Source organism: Aspergillus novofumigatus, assembly GCF_002847465.1.
Source record: "Aspergillus novofumigatus IBT 16806 chromosome Unknown P174scaffold_1, whole genome shotgun sequence".
In the NCBI taxonomy this organism is placed as follows: Eukaryota; Fungi; Ascomycota; class Eurotiomycetes; order Eurotiales; family Aspergillaceae; genus Aspergillus; species Aspergillus novofumigatus.
Genome location: NW_020194274.1, coordinates 2,993,435 through 3,014,570, shown reverse-complemented (window position 1 = coordinate 3,014,570; position 21,136 = coordinate 2,993,435). Strand labels below are relative to the sequence as shown.

The window sequence follows — 21,136 nt, the reverse complement described above, 5'->3', positions numbered from 1 at the left end:
ACCAGGTTGCCCGAAGCTGATCCCCAGAACTGAGAGCGGGTGGGAAGAGAAAAAAATTCCACGCTTTTCCTCTTTCTCTCTGGGACTTCTGGAACGCCGCTTGAATGGCCCATCCGTGCCTTTAGCCTCTCGCTGCTCTCTGTCTCTTGTCTCTTACCACACCTACCCGTACCTAGTACCTCCCTCTCCTCCTCGCCCTCCCTCTCTCGCTTCCCTTCACTCTGCTCGCTTACCCATTATCTTCTTCGTTTCTCATCCAGATCCATCCTTTATTCACCATTTTTTCCATCATACCATCTTTCCATTCACCTCCTCATCATCTTCTTCTTTTCTTCCACTTTCTCCCGTCTACGTACTCCTGCTCGCCCTCCAGCTCCGTTCTTCCTTCGAACCCTTTCCAGCACTTTCGAGTCCTTCAGCAGTCGAATCGTCCTTTCGCATCTTCTCTCCATGCGATTCGTGACCCGCCAGCCTCTACACGATCGACGGCTTCTAATTCTCGATAACGGTAATCTCGTTTCACGGTCGCACGCGCAATCCAGGTCCACTGCTCTGAAGTCTTGCTTGCCTCACCTCGATCGATAATCCTCAATCTTGACGATTTGGCACACTTCAGCAACGATTTCTCGGTAGAGCTCGCGGTTCTTTCCATTTCGCGTCCTTTTTGGGGCTACTGTGTTCGATCCCGCTTTGAAGGACCTGACCAGATTCTTTCACTATACCGCAGGTGTTGTCGATTATTGGGAAAGAACTGAGTAAAGACGTGTAACCATCCATTTGGTGGTAGCTGGCATGCCTGTTGGGTCAGAACGGGTTATTTGAAGCCCACAACCACCCAACAATACACCACAGCGCGTTTTTTTAATTCTTTCGTGGAGGGGGTACTCTGTCAGATTATGACAGATACCTCCCCAGTCGCCATCACGCACTCAACCACGGAGCCCTATCCGGTCACCGTACCCCTGAACTCGCCCGCCCTCAACGGCGCCGTTTCCGACTCTGCCGCCCCTGACGAGGAAGAGCCGTATACCATCAAATGCATCTGCGCCTTCGAAGATGATGATGGCAACACGGTCTTTTGCGAAGGGTGCGAGACTTGGCAGCATATCGAGTGCTACTATCACGGTCGCCACGTGCCTGAAGTCCACAATTGCGTGGACTGCGAGCCCCGCTACCTCGATGCTAAGCGTGCCACCGAGCGGCAGAGACGTCTCAGGGAGGTCGGCGACAGCGGTGACCGGAAAGCGAAACGTGCCGGAGCGAAAGGTCAGAAGAAAAGGATCAAGGACCACGGTGACAAGGTGAACGGGTTCCATCAGCGGGCGGACTCGATTTCTAGAGACCAGCCCCCTGCCAAAAAAGCCAAAGCCACCCATCGCGCCTCCGGATCCATCAGTTCTGTTCCTGGTGCTGCGCCCTTCCCACCCGATGCCCGCAGACGTGTCGCAACTTCCATGAGTCCTACTAAGTCCCTTGGGCCGTCCATCCCCCTTTACTCGAATGAATTTCTACATCTCTATGATCATGATCAGGACTATGCCCCCATGAATAGCAACCTCTTTGTCAACCTCCCTCTTGCGGCAGACTTGGCGTCCTGGGTGACAGAGCCAACTGCGCTCGCTCGAGTTTCCAATGGGCGATCGTCTCGTGACATCTTCACCTGGTCGGATACTGCACTGGACCGGTCGCTCTGGCCTTCATTATCTACAGAAACAATCACCGACCCCAGCATCGATATTGAAGGACAACACCCGACGTGGAAGGTTCTCAGGACTCGCGAGAGTGTCTCCAAAGACCACATTGTCGGTGAGATTACTGGCAAGATTGGCCTTTTGCGAGACTATTGCCTGGATCCTAGCAATCGCTGGCAGGAGCTTCGTCATCCGGAACCTTTCGTATTCTTCCACCCCCAACTCCCCATCTACATTGACAGTCGACACGAGGGTAGTATCCTGCGTTATGTGCGTCGCTCGTGTCGGCCCAATGTCACGATCAAGACTTACATCACCAACGAGGTCGAGTATCATTTCTGCTTCGTTGCTAAAGAAGACATCTCGGCCGACTCGGAGATTACGGCCATGTGGTATTTGGATCCCCAACTCTTCGAGTCGACGCACGGTCTGGTCAAGCAGGAGCCGAGTGACAGCGCTCAGGAAGTAGCTGCAATTTGCATCAGCAATGTGCTTGCAAACTTCGGTGGCTGCGCGTGCGAGCCTTCATCTAATTGCTTACTGGCTAGCGTTGATCGCCGGCGACACCCGAAGGCGCTCGAGTCGAAGCAGGTCAACGGTAAGCGGAAGAAAGCCAAGACGAAATCCGCCGCCTCGCCGCCCGCGACAAACAGTCGCGCAGGCAGTGAAACGACCAAGAATATGGAGGATGACGATCAGCCCGACAGTCGTTCCACATCAGGGTCTTCACGGGGCCAGCCGCGCAGTCGGGATCTTACTCCTACACTGCAGCACGATGGCGAGTCTGAGTTGTCCGCTCGAGAAAAGCGCAAGATTGCGGCAGCGGAAAAGAAATTCCAGCAGCTAGAACATGATCAGCAGGCGCACAAGAAGAAGAAGCGAAACAGTGGCCAAGCAACCTTGGTACCTCAGACCCAGGCAGGCCAGTCAGCTCATCAGGCTGTATCAGCCCAAGGTCATTCTCGCTCGTCCTCTTCGGCCCAGCCCTCAGGATCCATGCCTAGGAAGCCCTCCGGTATTGGCGCTTCTCACGGGCGGTCTCCGCTGCGACGTCCGCACTATGTGGACTCGGCCATTCAGACGGAGCCTGAGGCTGATACGTCAGTGCTGTCTGCTGCGCCATCCCTACGACGGCCTAGCTATGTACCCCTCACGCAACGGCTACTCAAGCGCTGTCATGCAGATCGTGTTCGCTTGGAGGGAAACAGTCGAAGACGGCCATCGCCGTCTCCAGCTGCGCTCTCACCTCTGTCTTCGAGTCTTCACGGCGGCTTGTACCCGAATGTTACACCTCTCAAAACTCCCTTGACCGAGCAGGAAGACGTGGAAATGAAGGATTCCGACTCGCCTACGGTCGTGTCCTCCGGTCAATCACAGGCTCAAGAGGCAGAAACAAAAGCATCGACTCCCCCGTCGGCTCCTAGGGCGTTGACCAAGCCTCCTCTACCCCCTCCCTGGCCATCCACTGCTGCCCACAATGCTCTGTTACCAGGAAGCAAGGTGAACGGTCACCGTACAAATCTCTGGGTTTCTCTTCCCCCCGCTACTCACCCCGCAGGACCGGCTGCCATCAGTCCGGGATCGGCGACGGGGTCGACGGTGTCATCGCCATCTACCCTGGATGCACTAGCGCAACCTGCCGCGGCAACTCCAGGGTCTGGGGTGACTGCGCCGAGCCCTGTCAAGAAGAAGCTTAGTCTTGGTGATTATCTCAGCCGAAGGGGAGCACTGACCACCCCGACGTCCGAGAAGAGTCAAGCGCAAGCGACTGCCATGCTTCCTCCACAGAAGCCTGTTTCCGATCAATCGACCGCGACCCGCGATGCATCCGCGCCGGTGGACACTCTGCACCCCGAGATCAAAGCGACTGGAGAAGCTGAAGCAACTAAGCGAGAAAGTCCCACATCACCGGACGTGACTGTGAATGACGCTCCCAGTTCGGCGCCGACCTCACATGTTCGCTCATTCTTTTTCTAGGCGCATTTGTCTGCTGGTAACGCTTGCTGCGCTTCTGTGGTAATTGGCGGGATCTTTCTTTTCGTTCTTCCATGTTGTCTCCTAAGGGAGCACATTTGTGACCGTCTCCTTTCTAATCTGCTTGTCTTTCTACACACTACCATTTCTGTTCGTGTACACGGTGGGAACTAAGGCGTTCTAGCCATGGAGTCAGGTTTCTTTTTCATACACAAAAGGCGCGTCTGGCGTTTGGTTGGAAGCGGAAATATTATGGGGCTCGGGATGGGCACATGGAATTTGGTCTAATCGCTGGTGCAGCGTCTGCTTCACGATTTGTCTTTTTACTATTTTGCCGTTTCTACTGTGACTTCTTTTCTTCTCTTTCCTTATTCTTAGGAATTTCTTTTTCCGAGCAGTATCTGCGACGACTCTGTGTCCCACGGAGATTAACGGCATTATGATCTGATTCATCAGTTGAGATGACCAATGCAGATATCTACAAGAGATACCTTTTTTCAGATATTGTAGTTGTCCTGGCCTTCTAGGTCCGCTGTATTGAGCGGTGTGCATCATACCCCGACCTTCACCAGCAGCAGGCTCCGACATTCGAGCTCTTGAGTCGTTCGTTGAATGTTCATTCCTGGCGAACATGGGATTCCTCAAGGTTTGTTGTGTTTCCCGGAGATACGGATGACGGATATGATGACATAGCTGATAATCTATATCCGCCCTGTTGGTCCCTTGTGCTCTTGGTCCACTTTGGCCTGATTATTATTCATACTTTCGATATTATACAATTCAACTGATTCTAGCCAGGGATCCTCATTGACAAATCACAGTATACGCAGGCTATAGCAGTTCGACAGAAATGGAGAGTGATATCACTGCATTTCGTCAGTCAGCCATTGAAATCGAAGACATTCGATCGAATGAGCAACACAATGGAAACGATAAGGGGATTATAAATCGTGTTGTTGTACCGGTTTAGTCCAATCGTCGCTGGTTTCTCATTTGAAAGTCTATCGAATATGCACCGGAAATACACAGTCCAATTCACAACGCTCTTGGATGGCGCATGGAACCTCAAGCTTGGCTTCCACTACTGCGAGCAACCGTCTTCGTGCCTCGAATTTTATTTCGCATCGCGAGGTTCGTTGCCTCGGCTTCAATGTCGTTCACACCCTCTGTGAGCTTGATATAACCTTCGTCATCCAATGCAAAGAGTGCCTCTTTGAGCCACACCCGGCTGGTGATATTCTCGTGGAAACGAGTTGAATACGCGATTGGGATTTGCCGAAGCCGATCAAGCAAAGCCTGATGGAGTGTAGGCTCTAAAACTCCGATATTGAGGGCCACGAGCAGTCGCTGAGAGTCGATGGCGTCCTGGCTGGGTTGCGGGTCAAAGCGCCAGCTACTAGTTGAGTCGGACTCGTTTATCAGATGATAGAGGTAGCCTGAATTCTCGGCCTGGTGAAGGTAGAGGGCCCAGTGGAATGTGTAGCTGTTTTCGCCACGGTCAGACAGAAGAATGTAGAGCCCGTTGACGTCGAAGGTGATTTCGGTTGACATCGGGAGGCTATAGGAATTTTGTCTTTAGTTTCAGAAATGGTGGTTGAATGTGAGGATAGAGGGATCGAGAGCAGGCACGACACTGCCTTATGTGCGTGCCTGGTTCATCACCTGACTGTCACTGGTGATGAAGCTTATTTTACCTATAGCGCTTAATCTGAGCAGTTCATTGGATCTAATACCAATACCCTGAATGAATAAGTTTAGGGACAGTTATGGACTCTGCAACCACCAACTGTTCCGAGGGTCGCAACTTACCTTCCTGAAGGCGACGGGCCACCAACAGAGCCAGCCAAATTTCCCGAAGCTGTGCTGCTGTGCCTTTAACTCCATCACCATACGATTGCTAACCTCAGACCACAGCGTACCCCAGGACTCGTGGCATCGTCAGTGTCACTGAGCCAAGATTAGCAGATTGACGAGGCTTGGAAGCGACATGTTAACACAGAGTTTGACGATGCGATCTGTCTCTCCCCACCCCATCGTCAGACCGTCTAACGGCAGACAGAAGTGGCCGAATGGACACATTCAAACTTCCCCTCCAACTGATGCTCCCGACCAATGGAATGATGATACCCGAGATCAGAACCAGCACAGCGAGCAAGGTCCATGTCTGTACCTAGGGGAATCTTGCTTACACCGCAAGTACTTCTGACTGACAGCGCAGAGGTTCATTATGGAGACCAAAGACGCCAGCCTACCTCTTCCAGATCCATTCCTATTCCGAACGCATGACCCCATTGCAGCCTCCTTGCATCTATTCCATGCCAAAGAACGAATCGCCGAGGGTTGGCCCTCGCCTCCGTTGTGTATGGGACACTGGTCCCTGCATATGGGACTTTCAGGCTGATTTAGACGCTTTGGATAGTCCAGTTGACTGCAACGACACAGAAGACATTACGCTCTCTCTCGCATCTCGTGCCCAAATTGGTACGTGTCAGTGCTGCCGCGTGCTCCTGAAACTAGGCAGCTATCTCTACCCGCGTCTTTCACTGGCCTCGTGCACCGGCTGCCGTTCGGACTGTATGCGAAAGAATGCAATCGCTCTCATCCTAATGAAGCTGAGGCATTGCGGCTGGTGGAACAGTACAGAACGATTCCCGGAAATTCAACAGATCATTCGCGATGCATTCACAGAGGATGACTATGAGGAGGAGCTCAAGGCTGAGACGCTACTATGGAATGACACGCCATTAATACGGATGGCACTAGAAGAGGAAGTTCGCCCATCAAACGACGCTTTCCGCTGACGAGTGGTTGCTTTGTTCACGTTTGAACAAATACGGACTGACCGAGCAGTGAGGGCTATATGAGGAGGTTACTCGCTTGCTTGAGAGCCTCTACTGATATCGAGGTCGAGACTGCCAAGAGAAATCCAAAGGCATCCGAGTCCACGTCGTCCTTCTCATACTTTGCAATAACCTCCATCGCTGTCGTTACTCAGATCTATCGCCTCTTAAACACCCTCGAGCAGATAAAGTATTTAAATGGCTCATATGACGATCGCCCACCATTTTGGCTATATCCTTCCAACAGTGAGGTGAGATTGGTTGGTTGGAAATGTTATACTATAGTATGGTGCTTTGAGTTTTTAAATCAGAGTGACAGCTTTCCGGAGGCATGAGTCATGGAACTGGATATGACACTATATTATTGTATTCTGAACTCGACGAAAGTGGCAGGGTCTCATTTTCGATGATTTCTTCTGTTGTTGAGCTGTATCTACCTATCGACACTGTTATAAAAATCACGTGACATCTCGGGTCTCTTGCTCTCATCCAGCTTGCAACAACTCTTCCCAAGCCCAGCAGCTCTCTTCGACACAACCACCTTCTATACCCGCCTGGGCTTCAGAGGCTGTTCAAAACATTCCCGTAATCGTTTTTGATCAGTGTCTCTGCCGTCTATCATGGCTTCCGTCGACCCCTCCCTCCACGACCCGCTCCTTGCGCTTCGCCGTGCGATCGCAGCCGGTAGTCTTCCCACGCCAACCACCACCTCCGATCTCTCGGACGAGAATGCGACCGAAGACCTGGCTAGGGCTACCCATCTGTACTTCCGCCAGCCAATCCCACAGACCATTCCGCTGACGGCGCCGACGCGCTTCGTCTCCGCCTCGTCAGACTCCGCCGTCGATCTCCGCAGCATCTTCTTCGCTTGGCAGAAGAAAGATGTCGCAATCCCCGAGTACATCGCCTCGGCACAGGAATTGAACGAGTCGCTGAAGCAAAAGGAGCGCAAGGAAGGCGAGCCAGAGGAGAAGGTGCAGAATCTGGTCTTCGTCGAGCGCCTGGATCTCATCACTTGGCTGGAAGGCGCCTCGGATGAGAGCGAGTACATCAAACCCCTTGAGGGTGCAGCGGCGGTCGCACCCTCTGCCGCTCCGGCAGATGCGTCTGCTGCGATTGCTCCCGGGGCTGCAGGTGCTGTCTCTGCGGTGCCTGGCAGTGCTCAGACGGCTGTAGCTACTCAGGGTGGACGGGCGCCGAAGGCGATTGATCCCAGATTACAGGAGATCTACAATGGAGAACGGAAGATGGGCGATCGGAATAGTGTCCTGCGCGGGATCAAGCCTACCGTGAGTTCTCGCCCCGGCGGCTTAAAAGCAGATCAATGAAGGGCAACGCTAACGGGGGAAACTAGGATTTCTCACACGTTCGCAAAGTAGCAGAGACCTTCCTCGGACGCAACCGCTCACGAACAGGACAGTACCCTCCTGGCGCGAAGCCCGGAAGCAAGCCGCAACCTGTCGTGCCTGCCCCGTCGGCGGGACTCACCCAGCCCCGAAAGAGCGGCAGCTCCAAGAACCAAGACCCGATCATCCTCCTCTCCCCTTCCGCCTCGTCTCTTATCCGCATGTCCAACGTCCGCTCCTTCCTGCAGGACGGCGTCTTCGTGCCCCCCGACCACCCGACCCTCGCCATGCCCAGCTCCTCCAACAACCTCCTCTACATCTACCGCCCCCTCCGCTCAGAAAGCGGTTCCACCACCGCCTCTCGTCCAGTCGGTGCTGCTCAGCCCGGAGCAGCTTCCAAGAAACCCACCCGCTTTATCCTCGTCGACAGCACCGCCAACTTCCGCCCGGACTACTGGAACCGCCTCGTTGCCGTTTTCACAACGGGCCAAACCTGGCAGTTCAAGTCGTACAAGTGGACCTCCCCGCCGGAACTCTTCAAGCACGCCACAGGCATCTACGTCGGCTGGCGCGGTGAAGACGTCCCCCGCGAAGTCCGCGGCTGGGGCCGCGGCGTGCAGAGCTTCGCCGTCGAGCGATGGGACGAGAAAGGCGGCGTCCATGGCGCCGGCCGTTGGCGCGATCGCGAAGTCGTCGAGAATATCTGGACGGCCATCGAAGAAGGCATGAAAGCGAGAGGGTGGGGAGCCGGATCGACGAAATGATGAGGCCTCTTGATTTCTGGTCCTCCCAACCCTAACCCCTAAACCTCTTGCCTGAATCAGCACTATAGTATTTCATCTGCACAGCATCTGCAGATCAGGCAAGAGTTGCAAATCTGAAGCGTACGAAATGCTTCTTTGTGAGCCGCAGCTGCTGAAAGCACAAGACAAGGAGGCCCCGCCCGATGTATCCTCTATTCGCTCTCTACTTTAATCCTATCTCATATTGCAGGAAAAGGCGTGTTGCAGGCGTTCACTCGATCTGTCTCTTTGATATCATTCCATTTCTACTGTTGTTCATTTTCTCTTTACATCGAATCTCTTTGGCGTTGAGTGAGTGGTCTTTTGCTAGACATGGTACATTCTGACTCCACTGGCGCAGCTCCAGGCACAGATGATTCAATGGTATTCATTCCGACATATCTTAAAAAGCATGGAGAGATAATGACTACCGGCGATGAGAAAGAACTATTGATATTCCCATTATTTTATGTATTGTCACTGAATAGATGAAATACACTCGCTGATAGGTTGAAATGTATCACAGAAGAGTCGAAGGAAATTGGATGCAGGAAAGAGAATACTTAGACATGTACATGATCTCTCTTCACGTGGAATATGCTGAAACAATGGAAACTGAAAGAAAATGATAACAGGCTGTGCGGCCATGCATGCAGGCAAGATGTAAATGGACGAAACGCCTTTCTAATGCTGGAAAACTGTCGGGTTTCAGCCTCCTCTTCAATATGCGAGGGTCGAACAAAGGAAAACATATTATAAACACCCCAGTTCCGGCCATCTCTATCATATGATCCATAGATCGTAACATCTTTCATCCGTCGTGATGACTTGATTACAAATGAAGATTATCATAAAGCGTGAGCTGTTGTTGAGCTCAACCGTGTATCAAGCGTCGGTGAAATCAAAAAGGAAAATTTTATGTGGAGTAGGGCGGAGTTACTCCGAGTCGGAGGCGCGTAACGGACAACGAGGTGAGAAAATTCGAGACGTATCAACGGGCCCTCGCCCTCGATGCTCCCATACTGTGGGAGCGGCGGGATTCAATCGTGCCAAATCATCTGGAGACTTCGAGCGCCGTAGTAGTCTCCTTGACCAGTCCAATAAAGTTTGCGTGCTGGACCGCGGACGATATAACACCCCGTGTCTCGAGAACGTTCAGAGAACGTTGGCAGAGTTGCAGTCATCCCTTACAAGGACTTTGCGCTCATGTAGATCGCAGAACGTATTCCCTCCTCACAGTTCAAGAGCGTGCTGAACGACTCATTGAGCGCTCCGGAACGGGTGCCGGAGTAGGTGAGTAAGCCCTTGGAGCACCGATCAAGTCGACATCATGCTCCTGCAAGACAACCGCATACTTCGGATCACGTAGGAACTTGGGAACAGAGTCCTGATCCCCATTAGCGAACTGTGATTAACCAAGCTGTTATCGGAAGAAAAAGAACTTACACTAGACATTAACTTGAAAACGGATGTTTGAGCCATCTCAAACAACTGCACAACCTCCTGAAGGCTTTTGAACATAGACTCATCATCACCTACAGCCTTTGTCATACGGCTCGCTAAGCTGTTGCGCAGTGCGTGATCGATATTGAGCTCGCACGGAGAACCGGGGGCAAGGAAAGCATTGTAAAGGCCTGGAAGAAAGTGAGCAAAAATCATATAACCAATCAGAATCCCCTATAAAGAGTGGCTTACCATATGCCGCAGCCAGCGTTTCGCGGACGGCGTCGGCCTTCTTGAATGCACCCATCTTCTCCGCCTTGTGGTAAGCAGCGGTAAATTCCGACACATCGAGGTAAAATGACAGGTTTTCTTCGCATAGAGAGAAACGCAGGAATTCACGGAATAGCAGTCGCAGAGCAGGATCGTGAAGAATGTGGTTCAAACGAGCGTTGTTCGAGTCTTTCGGCATACCACGGTTGTCATAGAACGTCTCGCGGGACTTGTCGCGCGCAATCCAACCGCAAACCCGCTGGCCCCGCTCCGTGATACCGTAAATAGCGTACTTGGATGGCTGGAAGACCACAATGGACGCATCTGGCTGAGGATACCCCTTGTCTTCTTGAAGCATTGTGATCAGGCCGTATTTGACGAAAAGCTCCGCAATGAGGACGGTTTCCCGGCGTTCAATGGTTGTCGAGCAATCCATCAACCAGTCCACAGCAGCCTTCCCGGTGAAGGTGTTCATGTAGATCTTGTCGTTGATTTTCCGTTCCTTGGCCATCTTAACCCCAACAAGACCGTTTGAGTAGTCACTCAACGAATCTGAATCCGAAGTAGAAATACTACTCTTCACATTGGGTCCATCCTGACCGGCAAACCGGCGAAAAATGACTTCGATGGTGGCTCGGTCATGCGACAGTTTATCAGTCTCCGTGTCGCGCTCCAGATTGACCAGTTGCATCGTGTTGCGAGGGGATTCCAGCACATCTATCACGTGTCGAGCGGTGATACCGTTTCTCTGGCAGAATCTCTGCAAGATATTGATGCCCTTCGGAGTGAGCTGAAACAACGCGCCTTTCAGTGGGAATATCGGTAGTGCTTTGCCATCAACGGGTTCGATAAAGCGAGCGTCAACGAAACGCTGGCATACCGAGCGAGCCATCTCCTTGGCCATAGAAAAGGTGGTGGTCGTAGTCGTGGTCACGATGCGAGAGGGATCCTTGGGATCAGGCATGCGGTTCGATTGGGAGAACTTAAGCGATCCGAGGTTGTTGATGGCTTCCTCGGATGTGAAAGTGTGGTCATATTTCGTAAACCTCACACGATGCGAATCCAGTTTCAAGCTGACCATAAGGGTGGAAAAAAGGTCCATGAAATCCTACAGAAACAAAAGCCGAAATCGTCAACAAACATCGTCTTCAAACTTTTGAGCATTCTATGTATCATGCTGAAATTGATCCAGAAGCTCCGGCTTTCTTTTCTTCCATACCTTTGTAAATGGGCGGTCATCTTCCGTCATACGCAACAGTCTCGAAGACGTTTGGTGCATCTTGGATGGGAGTGCGGCAAATCCGGCTTCCAGCTGTTGCTCTGAGATAGGTGGATTGCGTTGAAGAGTGTGGCGCCGCCTTCCGCTCAAGCTCTGCTGGAATTCTACCTCCGAGGTCTCGATGCACGCGGGGCTCGATTGATCGCTGCTCGTACTTCCGTCGGATAACGGCGGGGTCAGAGGTGAAACACCAGCAACTTCGTGGGTGCTAATCTGCGATGGCTTCCGCGAATGCTTAGAAAGGCTTCCCGACGAGGCTGAGGTCCGGAGCGAGGAATTGGTGGTGCTTCCGATGGCTGAAAGATTCGCGAGAGCGTTGGAGGTCTTCTCACGGGCTAATGCAGCGAACGACCGTCGGTTGCGTCGTGAGATTGAGCCAATCACAGAACCAGTGAAACTAGTCGTCGTGGTGGCGGTTGTATTGGCCGTCGTAGTGGTGCTGGACGTCGTGGGTGCGGGTGAAGCGAGAGGGGAAATGATAGAAGAAGGAATGTCGGCCGGGGTGGAAGAGACCGGCACAGATGTAGTAGATGTATGGGAATGGTAAGAAAGATGGTGATGCTGAGAGGAGGGAGGAGATCCTTGGTCGAGGGGAGTGGAGGATATGGTTGGCATTGAATAGTGCGAACCAGATAAGAAAGTGGAAATGGAAGAGCGAGGAGGGGGTTGTTGTATGTATGTATGTTCGGTATGAGCGTAAGATAACCGGGAAAGAGAAGGAGGAAATTCGGTGGTAAAAAATAAAATAAAATAAAATAAAAATAAAAATAAAAAATAAGGAAAATTAGAAATAGAAATAAAAATAAATAAATCAGGTAGGATGTATGGAGTATGGTTGAAAGGGACGAAGAAGAGAGGAATGATGAAATCAGATATTTGTATTAAGGGGAAGTGGGAAAGAAATGAATAATAGAAGGGTAAAAGGAAAAAAAGAAAAAAGAAAAGAAAAAGAAAAATGGAAAAGGAAAAGGGAGCGGGGAGCTCAGCTTGGTTGGCTTCTTTTTCTGTAACAAACTATTTTCCACAATTACTTTCCTGTATCGGTCAGGCTGTAATGGAACTGTAATGGTTAAGAGATCCGCTTCGACAAGAAGAATGAAATCAAGAGGCCACTATTCTTATACCTAGGTAGCAAAATTCGGACCTCTATAGCATAAAACAAAGAAAGACCGACATAAAGTAAAGACTTGTCATAATATTTTAGAGAGTCTCAGTCATACCTACCTACCTGCTTGCAGTTGTAGGAACCAGGACTGAAAGCCACTGTAGGGGCGTGAAGAATTTGGCCTGTCATTCTTGACCCACTGTGCACGCGGACAGTTTCATGCGCCAGGCAACGTGGGCCAAGGACAGCAGATGGATAGATCATCCTTTTTTGGGCGATCAGAGGAAGGAGGGAAAGCCCCTTCCCTGCAGAGTCAAGACTAGGGTGATATTTCCCGTAAGCTGTATGTAATTCGAGGTATGTATGTACCAAACACTAACCAACTGCTGGTAAGCAATAGTTTACAGCCACAACTGCTTGATTATTGTTTCTGATAGTACATATTGCCATTGACGTTCGCTTTGCTTTGCAGAGTGATGGCCAGACACATATGCTGCTACCCTGATGATCCCTTTCTGTTTGATGCAAGGATATTTTGGTTCAAGAAGAAAGAGTCATCGTTAAATTTTGGTGTTTAACCATTTTGTTAAGATACTCTTAAGCTGTATATATTGCTTTTTAAGGCCCTGCAAGTGTCGGATGATCAGCACATATTTAGGTACAATTTAAGCTAGGGAAAGTGTCGCAGAGATCGCCCCAGCGATATCCCAACTAATTCACTCTACTCCGTATGAAGGAGCGCAAACAAGTACTATTTTATCGATTTTACCCCAGTCTAACTTGATATAGGTATGATCGTACTCCCCGGAGCTTGAATACTTTGTATTATTTGGAATCATTCTTTTGGTTCTTTCCACTGTCACAAATGCTTCGTCTTTCCAGCAAAGTAAAACGTGGCCCGCGACGCACCCTGACTGCTCACCAACCAGGGCATTTGTATGGTAACCACTGAGATGTCCCCGGCGAGACCGAACGAAGAGCGGATAGATGCCGACTTCTGGGGACGCCAAGTTACTGCCCACTACAGTGACAACTAATCAGAGTACAGGTCTAGCGCACTCACCTTCCAAATTTGATACCTGGGAAATTCAGGATACGGTCCAATCCAGTATTGATCAGCGGTTGTTGAGTCATTAGCAGTCCAGCAGGAAATCCCCCTTGAGATTCAACCAATCAGAGTAGCCTATAGGCAACCTGACAATCAAGGCTCTTGCCTAAAATTACTCTAGTTGCATGCCCAGGTGGCTAGTCCCCGAGCCACACAACCTGGGAAAACTGGGAGTGTTCACCAATCACAATCCCAAGACCGATTTTCTGATAGTACTTACAGAGTTTCATCCCTCATTGAGAGACCCTTGTACCTTGTCTTTGATTGAGGTTGTTTGGTGGCCACTGATCGTAGGCATCAAAAACCTTCAACGGCAATAGACACCACAAAGCTGCTGCTTAAGTGATACGGACTACAGAGGTCTTGATAACCTGCGACTTGGAGGTTGGCCAGGTACTCAGGGTTTCAGGGGTCCTCCATCCACTTCCACGTGGAATCCAATTTCCTTCCAAGCAAACCAAGCATTTATCTATCGCAGATCAACAGTGAGCCTCAGGCCATCAAACAGACAATTGTAAGGTGGAGATGCGTTGAGGCTTGAGCATCTACATCAATGAACAACTGGAAACTGACGCTGATACAGCACGTAGAGAGGTATATGCTTTGTGGTGTTTTGCATTCATTATGAGTTCACGGCAAAAAGTTCACGGTTGAGGAATGATAATCTCAGCCATTTTCTTCGCTGAGTAACTTGTAGAGCGGGAACCATCAAGGTGTCAGAATAGAATAAGATTGTAATGACTCAGTTAGGTTCTCATATATTGCAGGCTCTCTATCCTTCAAATGCCGTCCAATAACGTGATATAGACGAAATAGAGGAAACTGTGGAGGAAACTGTGGAGGCCGTAGGTATTTACTGCCTGAGTGGAACGGGGAGTATTCTGGAAACAAATTAATGGCGGAAATAAAGCCACCCTCTCCCTAGAAACCAAATCTTGGGTATCTTGCATCCGTCCATGACATTTCCAAGTAGGTAGCTTCCCTTTTCTTACATGTCCTACTCCATGCGCGAGGCAGAGCAAGAATAAGACCCGTCCGAGCGGTCCCACGTGGACGCACGTGGAGGAAGCGCTGGCGGATTGGCGGGCTAGATCTTGTTGCTAACTTGTTGGCGTGGCCGGCCGTTTTGACCTGCAGTTGGGTCGCTCTCGTAATGGGAGAAGGGGTCCAAGTCACTGCATCCTGTGATTGGCGATTTTGAGCCGACATATGGCGATTTCAGCGATACGAATCAATATCCGGCCTATCCTTGCCAAAATACTCTGGATACCCTATGTCCTCCTGCATCAAGGATCCTTCCAACCAGCAGATTAATAGCTTTGGAGGAGTAATGCAAATAGTCGACTCTATCATATTGACATGAACTGTCAATAAACTTCATACTCTGCATCGGACAATTAGTGAGGAACTCTGTAGCCTGCACTCACCGCTCTATGGCATCACCCAGATGCTTGACTTGGGTCCCACCAACCTTGGGAGTGGGTATATTGTTTTAGATTTACCGCGTGGCCCGCCACAATAATAAAAACCATTTATTATTATCTAGTGCGAATTATGGTTTACTCTGTACACCAGTCTGATTTGTAAACCTCTAAAACATTGATATCATCAACATGAATCTCTTGTCAAAACTCACTGTCAAAGCGGCCAATTGCCGTAGGGACCGGCTAAGCTGGTAAATGGAATCTTTGGATAGTCCATCAATTCAGCAGTTGGCAGCCACTGGTTCAAGGCATCAGAAAGTCTAAAACAGCCACGCAAGCTGTACGTCCCCGGATTGAAACACACCCCTGGCAGTGGCTTTCTGGAGTCAAAGCTCCTTGGGAGGTCGGTAGGTCCTAGCAAAAGCAATCACGATTGCTCAGCATGGTGTCATCTGTGGTGAGTCCGACTCGCCTGTCCTCTGCTGCTGCTGCTGCCTGCAGCCTGCAGGTCTGATCGCCGTAATCTGACATGGCCATGAGGCATGAGCCTCATATGTTCTGGATAGAGTTTGGGCTTGGGCATATCGTTCATCGAAGGATTTTAGCGAGGTTTAGTAGCTGCTAGGGGCCCCTGTAGGCCTAGAGACTATACTCAATTGCATTATGATCAGTAAACCTCCAGGTTTGTTAGGTAGGTAATGGTCATTACCACGTAAAACCGGGGAGTCGATCAATCTTCCTTTCAGATTTATGCTCTACATATTCCGTATAGTATGCGTAACCAGACTCTTCTGGAAACGTGTCTCTGGCGCCCAGTCCCACTTCTATTCAGTGACATTATGACATATCATCAGGAGACCAAGCGGTGAGACCCCGACCATCAGGAATCTAGAGTCTGAGTGATGAGTCCTTCTTGATCGTAAACTGTACAGGGAAATGTCTGACTTGTCACAATAATAACTTGGGAAGGAACTGCGGTCCGATGAGCTAGTCTTTTGGCGAGAACTCTATTATCATTGTCAGCCTGTTTCATGCTCACCCTTTTACGAAGACTGATCACGAGCCCATGCCACACAGGTGTCAAACACATGGAAGGATTCTTAGACTCGTTTCCGATATCCGAGCATTCCAAATATGCGTCTTCGCCTTTGCTAGTCCGTCTTTACCTTTTCCGTGTTTTGCATACGGTCAAGCCATGGCATTGACAGGACTAAAATAGCACACGGCTGAGGCCAGTTGTTTGACTCTCAGCCTTTAGGAACAAGGGAGGGAATTGCTATCTGCGTTTCATCTGCGATTAGCAAGATAAAAGTCGGTGTGCTTTGTTTGCATCACATCCAGATCTATACTGTTTTCTTGTGGTTTATTGTGGACGCAGATCCCTGAACGCCACGCGAGAGACGACTTTGACAGGGATTAGCTATGTTGGTATTGGCAAGGCTGAGTCTAGAGTCTGGAGTATTACTTGGGCTCGTTGAATAGAGGCGCAGCGTCAGTATGTCAAGGGATCAATTAACGATTATCATCGTCAGGGAGAGGAGACTTATGAACTGTCCGGCAGTGTACTCTAGTATATACTCGCATCGTCCATTATCAACCATCTCTATCACCATTGAGATGATGGCTTGTAACAAACAACTAGCTCGCCATAACTGCAGCTTCTGCATTATTCCACTAACACCCCGCATACTGAGCTGAACTATATGATGTAGGTGAATGCGATGAAGCTCCTCTACAAAGACACTCACATTGATTGGACGAGGCCTTTATTTGCACAAGTTTGCCATGCTACTAATGAAAATTTACAGAGGGCCTTAGGAACCGTCAAAGGATCGTCCTGGAAGGATGCTCGCTGCCAAGACCTGCGTTGATTATCAATGACTACATTACTGCTTCACAGTGCTAATTGCTAACTATACGGAGTAGACCTGTCAAGTGTCAAGTATCGACGATTGGATTCTAAGAAGTGCATATGGGCAGCCTCGCAGGAAGATCATCCAAATCAGGCCAGTTATCGGCAAGGAACATGTTCTAGACAAAGTCAAACAGGTCTAGAAGGTCAGACTCCATGACCGATATGCCCATGCTCCTGCAGTGTCACCACTCGCCGTCCACACGGAACGCTGTCTCCAGCCCAGCATATGCAAGCTCCCGAAGCCAACGTCGCTTTGAGAGCATGACATGGATAGTATCCATTGAAACCTATGCTCAGCCGTCTCGGAGCACTATTTACTTTCTGCTTGCAGCTTGCTGCGTTGCTGCACATTTAACCAAGAGAGGAAGCTACCTTAGCTTCCTGGCCCTTAATACTACCATTTATCGTCATAATGCAGCTTGACCTCAACAACTTTTGGATGATCGAAGACAATGCTCATTGATGTGAAATCACCGACCCAACCGTAATGTCAGTATAGAACACCTATTCCAGCACCATGCAAATACAACAGGCCAACTTTACAGAGCAGACAACCAAGTTTTCAGGAATCAACGGGTTCGGCATCCCCAGGTCTCTGTATCATGTTATGAAAACATGAAACATGACCCCACATGTAATAGCGCTTACGATGATTGTAACTTCGACCAACTGGTGGGGCAGATGGGGCTGGTTTGTAAGTTTGTCTTTACGGTGGTGGGTGAGAATGTGGACTTGTGGGTCAAGGAGTCGCCTTGGAGTTGGTGACTCCTTCAATAATACAGCAGTCAGTCGGTGATGGCGTGATGCTCGCTAACAAACCTCTTACCTACCTCAAAATAATACTAGTAGTTACTTCGCCGTAGTGGAGAAGAAAACGGCGAGGAAGTGTACACTGGAAATCCAAAGAAAATCGAATACAGCCTACGGAGTATACAGGACGGCAAGAAGCGAAAAAACTATGATAGCCACGTGGTTCGATGAAGGTTTAGCACCGAGCTTGCGAGCTTGTTGCGTAATAGAGTTGACAGGTGATCTCTGAGAACTGGAGATATCATTTATGATCAGTATACTTTCTGGAGGAACGACTCCGTAGAAATAGGGAGAACTTTCATCTGATTATTATTTCCGGATTCTGCTATGCTACTATACCAAGTTGTAAGGAGAAGTGGGCGTTCAGAGAAGCAGGAGTATCTCCATCTGAGGGCTTCATCATTAGTGCAATAAACTGTAGCTCCAGCAAGCTTAGCGAGCAATACAATTGCCCTATTGTTTATGGACAAAACCAATGTAAACATTGAGCTTGCCTGTTTGTTGCGTGTACCCTGATACATTGAATTATAGCTTCAGTTCCTGGCTTCCCTTCAGAATCCTGATCCCTACAGAGTTACAATGCGAATAGCGGTCTCGTCCCCAAGCGATAGGGCAGCATCGGTGGATATCGCACATTCTGCTTCGCTGCCGCATCCAAAGCCTTGGTTTTACCCCTGACCCATTGTTTTATTGTAGCGGTGTACCGTAGTGGGATGTAGATGTCGCTGCCAAGTTTCCGATGTGGACACTGGACACAACACTGGGCTTGCCGGATTCCAGTGGTCCATGGGCCAGAACGACATCGTCATTCCATGATCCTTCTGGAAGAGAAGGGAACAATATCCGAAATGGAACATATCGAACGGTGAAACGAGATCGTACCGTGGTCGGCATGATCTATATAAATTGCACTAGTTGGTTTCGGAGTTTCCAATGTCCTCCGCCAAACAACTTCCTCCAGAAGGATCAGACGGGGCGCTAGAAGGCTTTGGGAAGGATTCCAGAACGCATTAGAAGAAAGTGGAGGCGCCAGGTCTCGCTTAACGATACGAGATGTCTCACATTATTTACGTGGTGAGGCTGTGGAGAGGTTGGGACTGTGTGATGAGTCGATGTATGGTCATATGCAGGACGTAAGGGATGAAGGATAACTACTCAGTACATCCGTAAATCCTAGATACAAGGCTCAAAAGTCAAGAGTCGTTGAGCGATTGCGGAGAAATCCTTCGCGATCGTAAACCTGACGTATCAGTTTCCCCCGTCTGTCGATCAATGCCACAATAATGATCAAACAAGACAAATGCAAGGTAATATGAAGATCAGCGATTCAAGTCAAATTTTGGATCCCTTTCCTTGAAGACACAAGGGAAAAACAAGGGTCATACGGGCTTGATCCAAACGCCCAATTGGCTCTCCGTCGCCGAATGATAAGGTCGGACGATAGGAAAACCGGCGGACTTTGATCATCTCCGAAAACACACTGGCTGGAGACACACGTGGCTGATCTTCCGGAAGGCGGTAAATCGGAACTCTGCAATGTCACGCAGTAACAGTGAAAATACCAGGAGCGTTCTGTACGGTATGGCCATTACCTCTGTAGCGTGGTCAACATGCAATGTAACCATTACCAAGTCTATCCACATGGCAAAGCGGCAACAGAAGCTTACCGAATTCTGGAAATGACGAGAGACACTAGAGAGTCTCAAAGACGAGGAAAACATACCGTCAGTTTGTATTATTATTATTTTACCTCGTATCTGACATCATCCTATGGGTAACGGACTTCTCCGTGTCCCAAAAATTGGGCAAGTCTGGATGAACTGCACCCAAAGCCAAGTACGTATTGTTGATTACGGCTGATACAGGAGTCTTGACACTCAAACTGCCTTTACGCTGTACTTACGCCTGAATTTCTGCAGGAGCAAGGGGGCGAGGAAAGCATGGATGATAACCTCAGAAAATGATAAGTGTACAGCAATATTTGAGGAAATAGAAAAAGGGGTGAAAAAAGAAAGTCCAAAACTACTGATCCTTGTAGCCCACGCGAAAACAGCCTCGAGGGCAAATCAGAATTCTGGGCCGATCAACTGCCCCACTCAAACTTCTTCCACGCTACCGGCCTCATCTCGACATACCAATCTGGGCCTAGTGTACATTCCTCTCTCGTTGCACATGGCTGGGAAGTTATACACATCACACACCTGCAGAAGGTGAAGGAGCTTGGAGATATTTGCCTCTGTACCACACTCAAGGATGCAAAGAGCGCCGGTTGACCGTCAGATAATGAATGCACTGGCAGCTCTATCTACCGCTCAGTGCCTCTAGTAGCTTAGATGTCAAGGACTATAGTTTCAGCTGCACTTAATCTACATCTGAGTCATGCAGATTGCCCCTAAGCTATTATATAGCACGCCTAGGTGTATGCTGATCGAACCATTCCAGGCGTCGTTAACTCATCTGCCGACCACCATCGCCAAGCTCGCTCTCGATGTTTCTCTCAAATACTCTGCAAGTGTACTTTGTGTGTTTCAAACCGCAGGGTCAATATCTTAATGCTTCAAAGTCCATTCTACGAACACGACGAGCTACATGAGCCTTGAAGAATCGATGTTACCGCCACACTAGTACAAAGGTCCGCCGCAGACCAATCAAAAGAGCGCCAGGAGCGGAAGCTACAGTCCAACAGTAAGGATTCGCTCCCCAATCTCATCTCCGGAATCGCGACTACACCCATCCCAGCTCTCCTGAAAGTGCTACAGAGTACAGCTCCGATAGCTGAACCTCCTCCCCAGCATCCGAACTTCCCATCTGCGATGGTTAACTCAGTATATTTGCGCATAGGCGCAAAGTCTTGGTAGTCATGGCATCAAACTTGACCTCCGTACACTCCGCTGTGATTGCGTGCATTAGTGTCTGGCCACGCGGGATCCTGATTCGCCCGATTCGCGATAGACTGCAATATTCAAGGGAAGAGGAGGGGGGGCGGTAGTCCTGGACCCCTGGACTGGGCCGTTAGCCTGCTCTCAAGGAGACTGTGACATCCAATTTCAGTTGACTCCTGCAGAATGCAGGTCAGCTTCGTCATAGATAGCCTGACTGGATGACTCGTGACGCGCTGCGGATGCCAGGGGATATATCTACGGAGTATA

The 21,136-nt window shown here is 49.8% G+C and overlaps 6 protein-coding genes across 6 annotated transcripts; 4 read left to right on the top strand and 2 right to left on the bottom strand.

Annotated features, from left to right (window-relative positions):
• Positions 1–896: 896 nt before the first annotated feature.
• Positions 897–3,668, top strand: P174DRAFT_416634 (putative PHD finger and SET domain protein; the record flags this gene model as incomplete). Its single annotated transcript, XM_024824517.1, has 1 exon — positions 897–3,668. The coding sequence occupies one exon, from the start codon at positions 897–899 to the stop codon at positions 3,666–3,668; it is 2,772 nt and encodes a 923-aa protein (XP_024687521.1).
• Positions 3,669–4,627: 959 nt separating this feature from the next.
• P174DRAFT_437361 (uncharacterized protein) lies at positions 4,628–5,251 on the bottom strand. Its single transcript, XM_024826281.1, has one exon. It carries the CDS (start codon positions 5,214–5,216, stop codon positions 4,731–4,733), a length of 486 nt encoding a protein of 161 aa, XP_024687520.1. The 5' UTR covers positions 5,217–5,251; the 3' UTR covers positions 4,628–4,730.
• A 473-nt stretch (positions 5,252–5,724) lies between these two features.
• P174DRAFT_33590 (uncharacterized protein) lies at positions 5,725–6,651 on the top strand. The gene is made up of 2 exons (XM_024821685.1): positions 5,725–6,025; positions 6,090–6,651. Exons 1-2 carry the CDS (start codon positions 5,893–5,895, stop codon positions 6,464–6,466), a joined length of 510 nt encoding a protein of 169 aa, XP_024687519.1. The 5' UTR covers positions 5,725–5,892; the 3' UTR covers positions 6,467–6,651.
• Positions 6,652–7,125: 474 nt separating this feature from the next.
• Positions 7,126–8,615, top strand: P174DRAFT_427168 (CDC73 C-terminal domain-containing protein; the record flags this gene model as incomplete). The annotated part of the gene is made up of 2 exons (XM_024825416.1): positions 7,126–7,794; positions 7,860–8,615. The coding sequence occupies 2 exons, from the start codon at positions 7,126–7,128 to the stop codon at positions 8,613–8,615; spliced, it is 1,425 nt and encodes a 474-aa protein (XP_024687518.1).
• A 1,258-nt stretch (positions 8,616–9,873) lies between these two features.
• flbA (developmental regulator FlbA) lies at positions 9,874–12,240 on the bottom strand (the record flags this gene model as incomplete). The annotated part of the gene is made up of 4 exons (XM_024828668.1): positions 9,874–10,020; positions 10,080–10,267; positions 10,329–11,454; positions 11,566–12,240. The coding sequence occupies 4 exons, from the start codon at positions 12,238–12,240 to the stop codon at positions 9,874–9,876; spliced, it is 2,136 nt and encodes a 711-aa protein (XP_024687517.1).
• Positions 12,241–16,953: 4,713 nt separating this feature from the next.
• On the top strand, positions 16,954–17,700 carry P174DRAFT_33527 (uncharacterized protein). The gene is made up of 2 exons (XM_024821682.1): positions 16,954–16,970; positions 17,189–17,700. Exon 2 carries the CDS (start codon positions 17,331–17,333, stop codon positions 17,598–17,600), a length of 270 nt encoding a protein of 89 aa, XP_024687516.1. The 5' UTR covers positions 16,954–16,970; positions 17,189–17,330; the 3' UTR covers positions 17,601–17,700.
• The last annotated feature ends 3,436 nt before the right edge of the window (positions 17,701–21,136 follow it).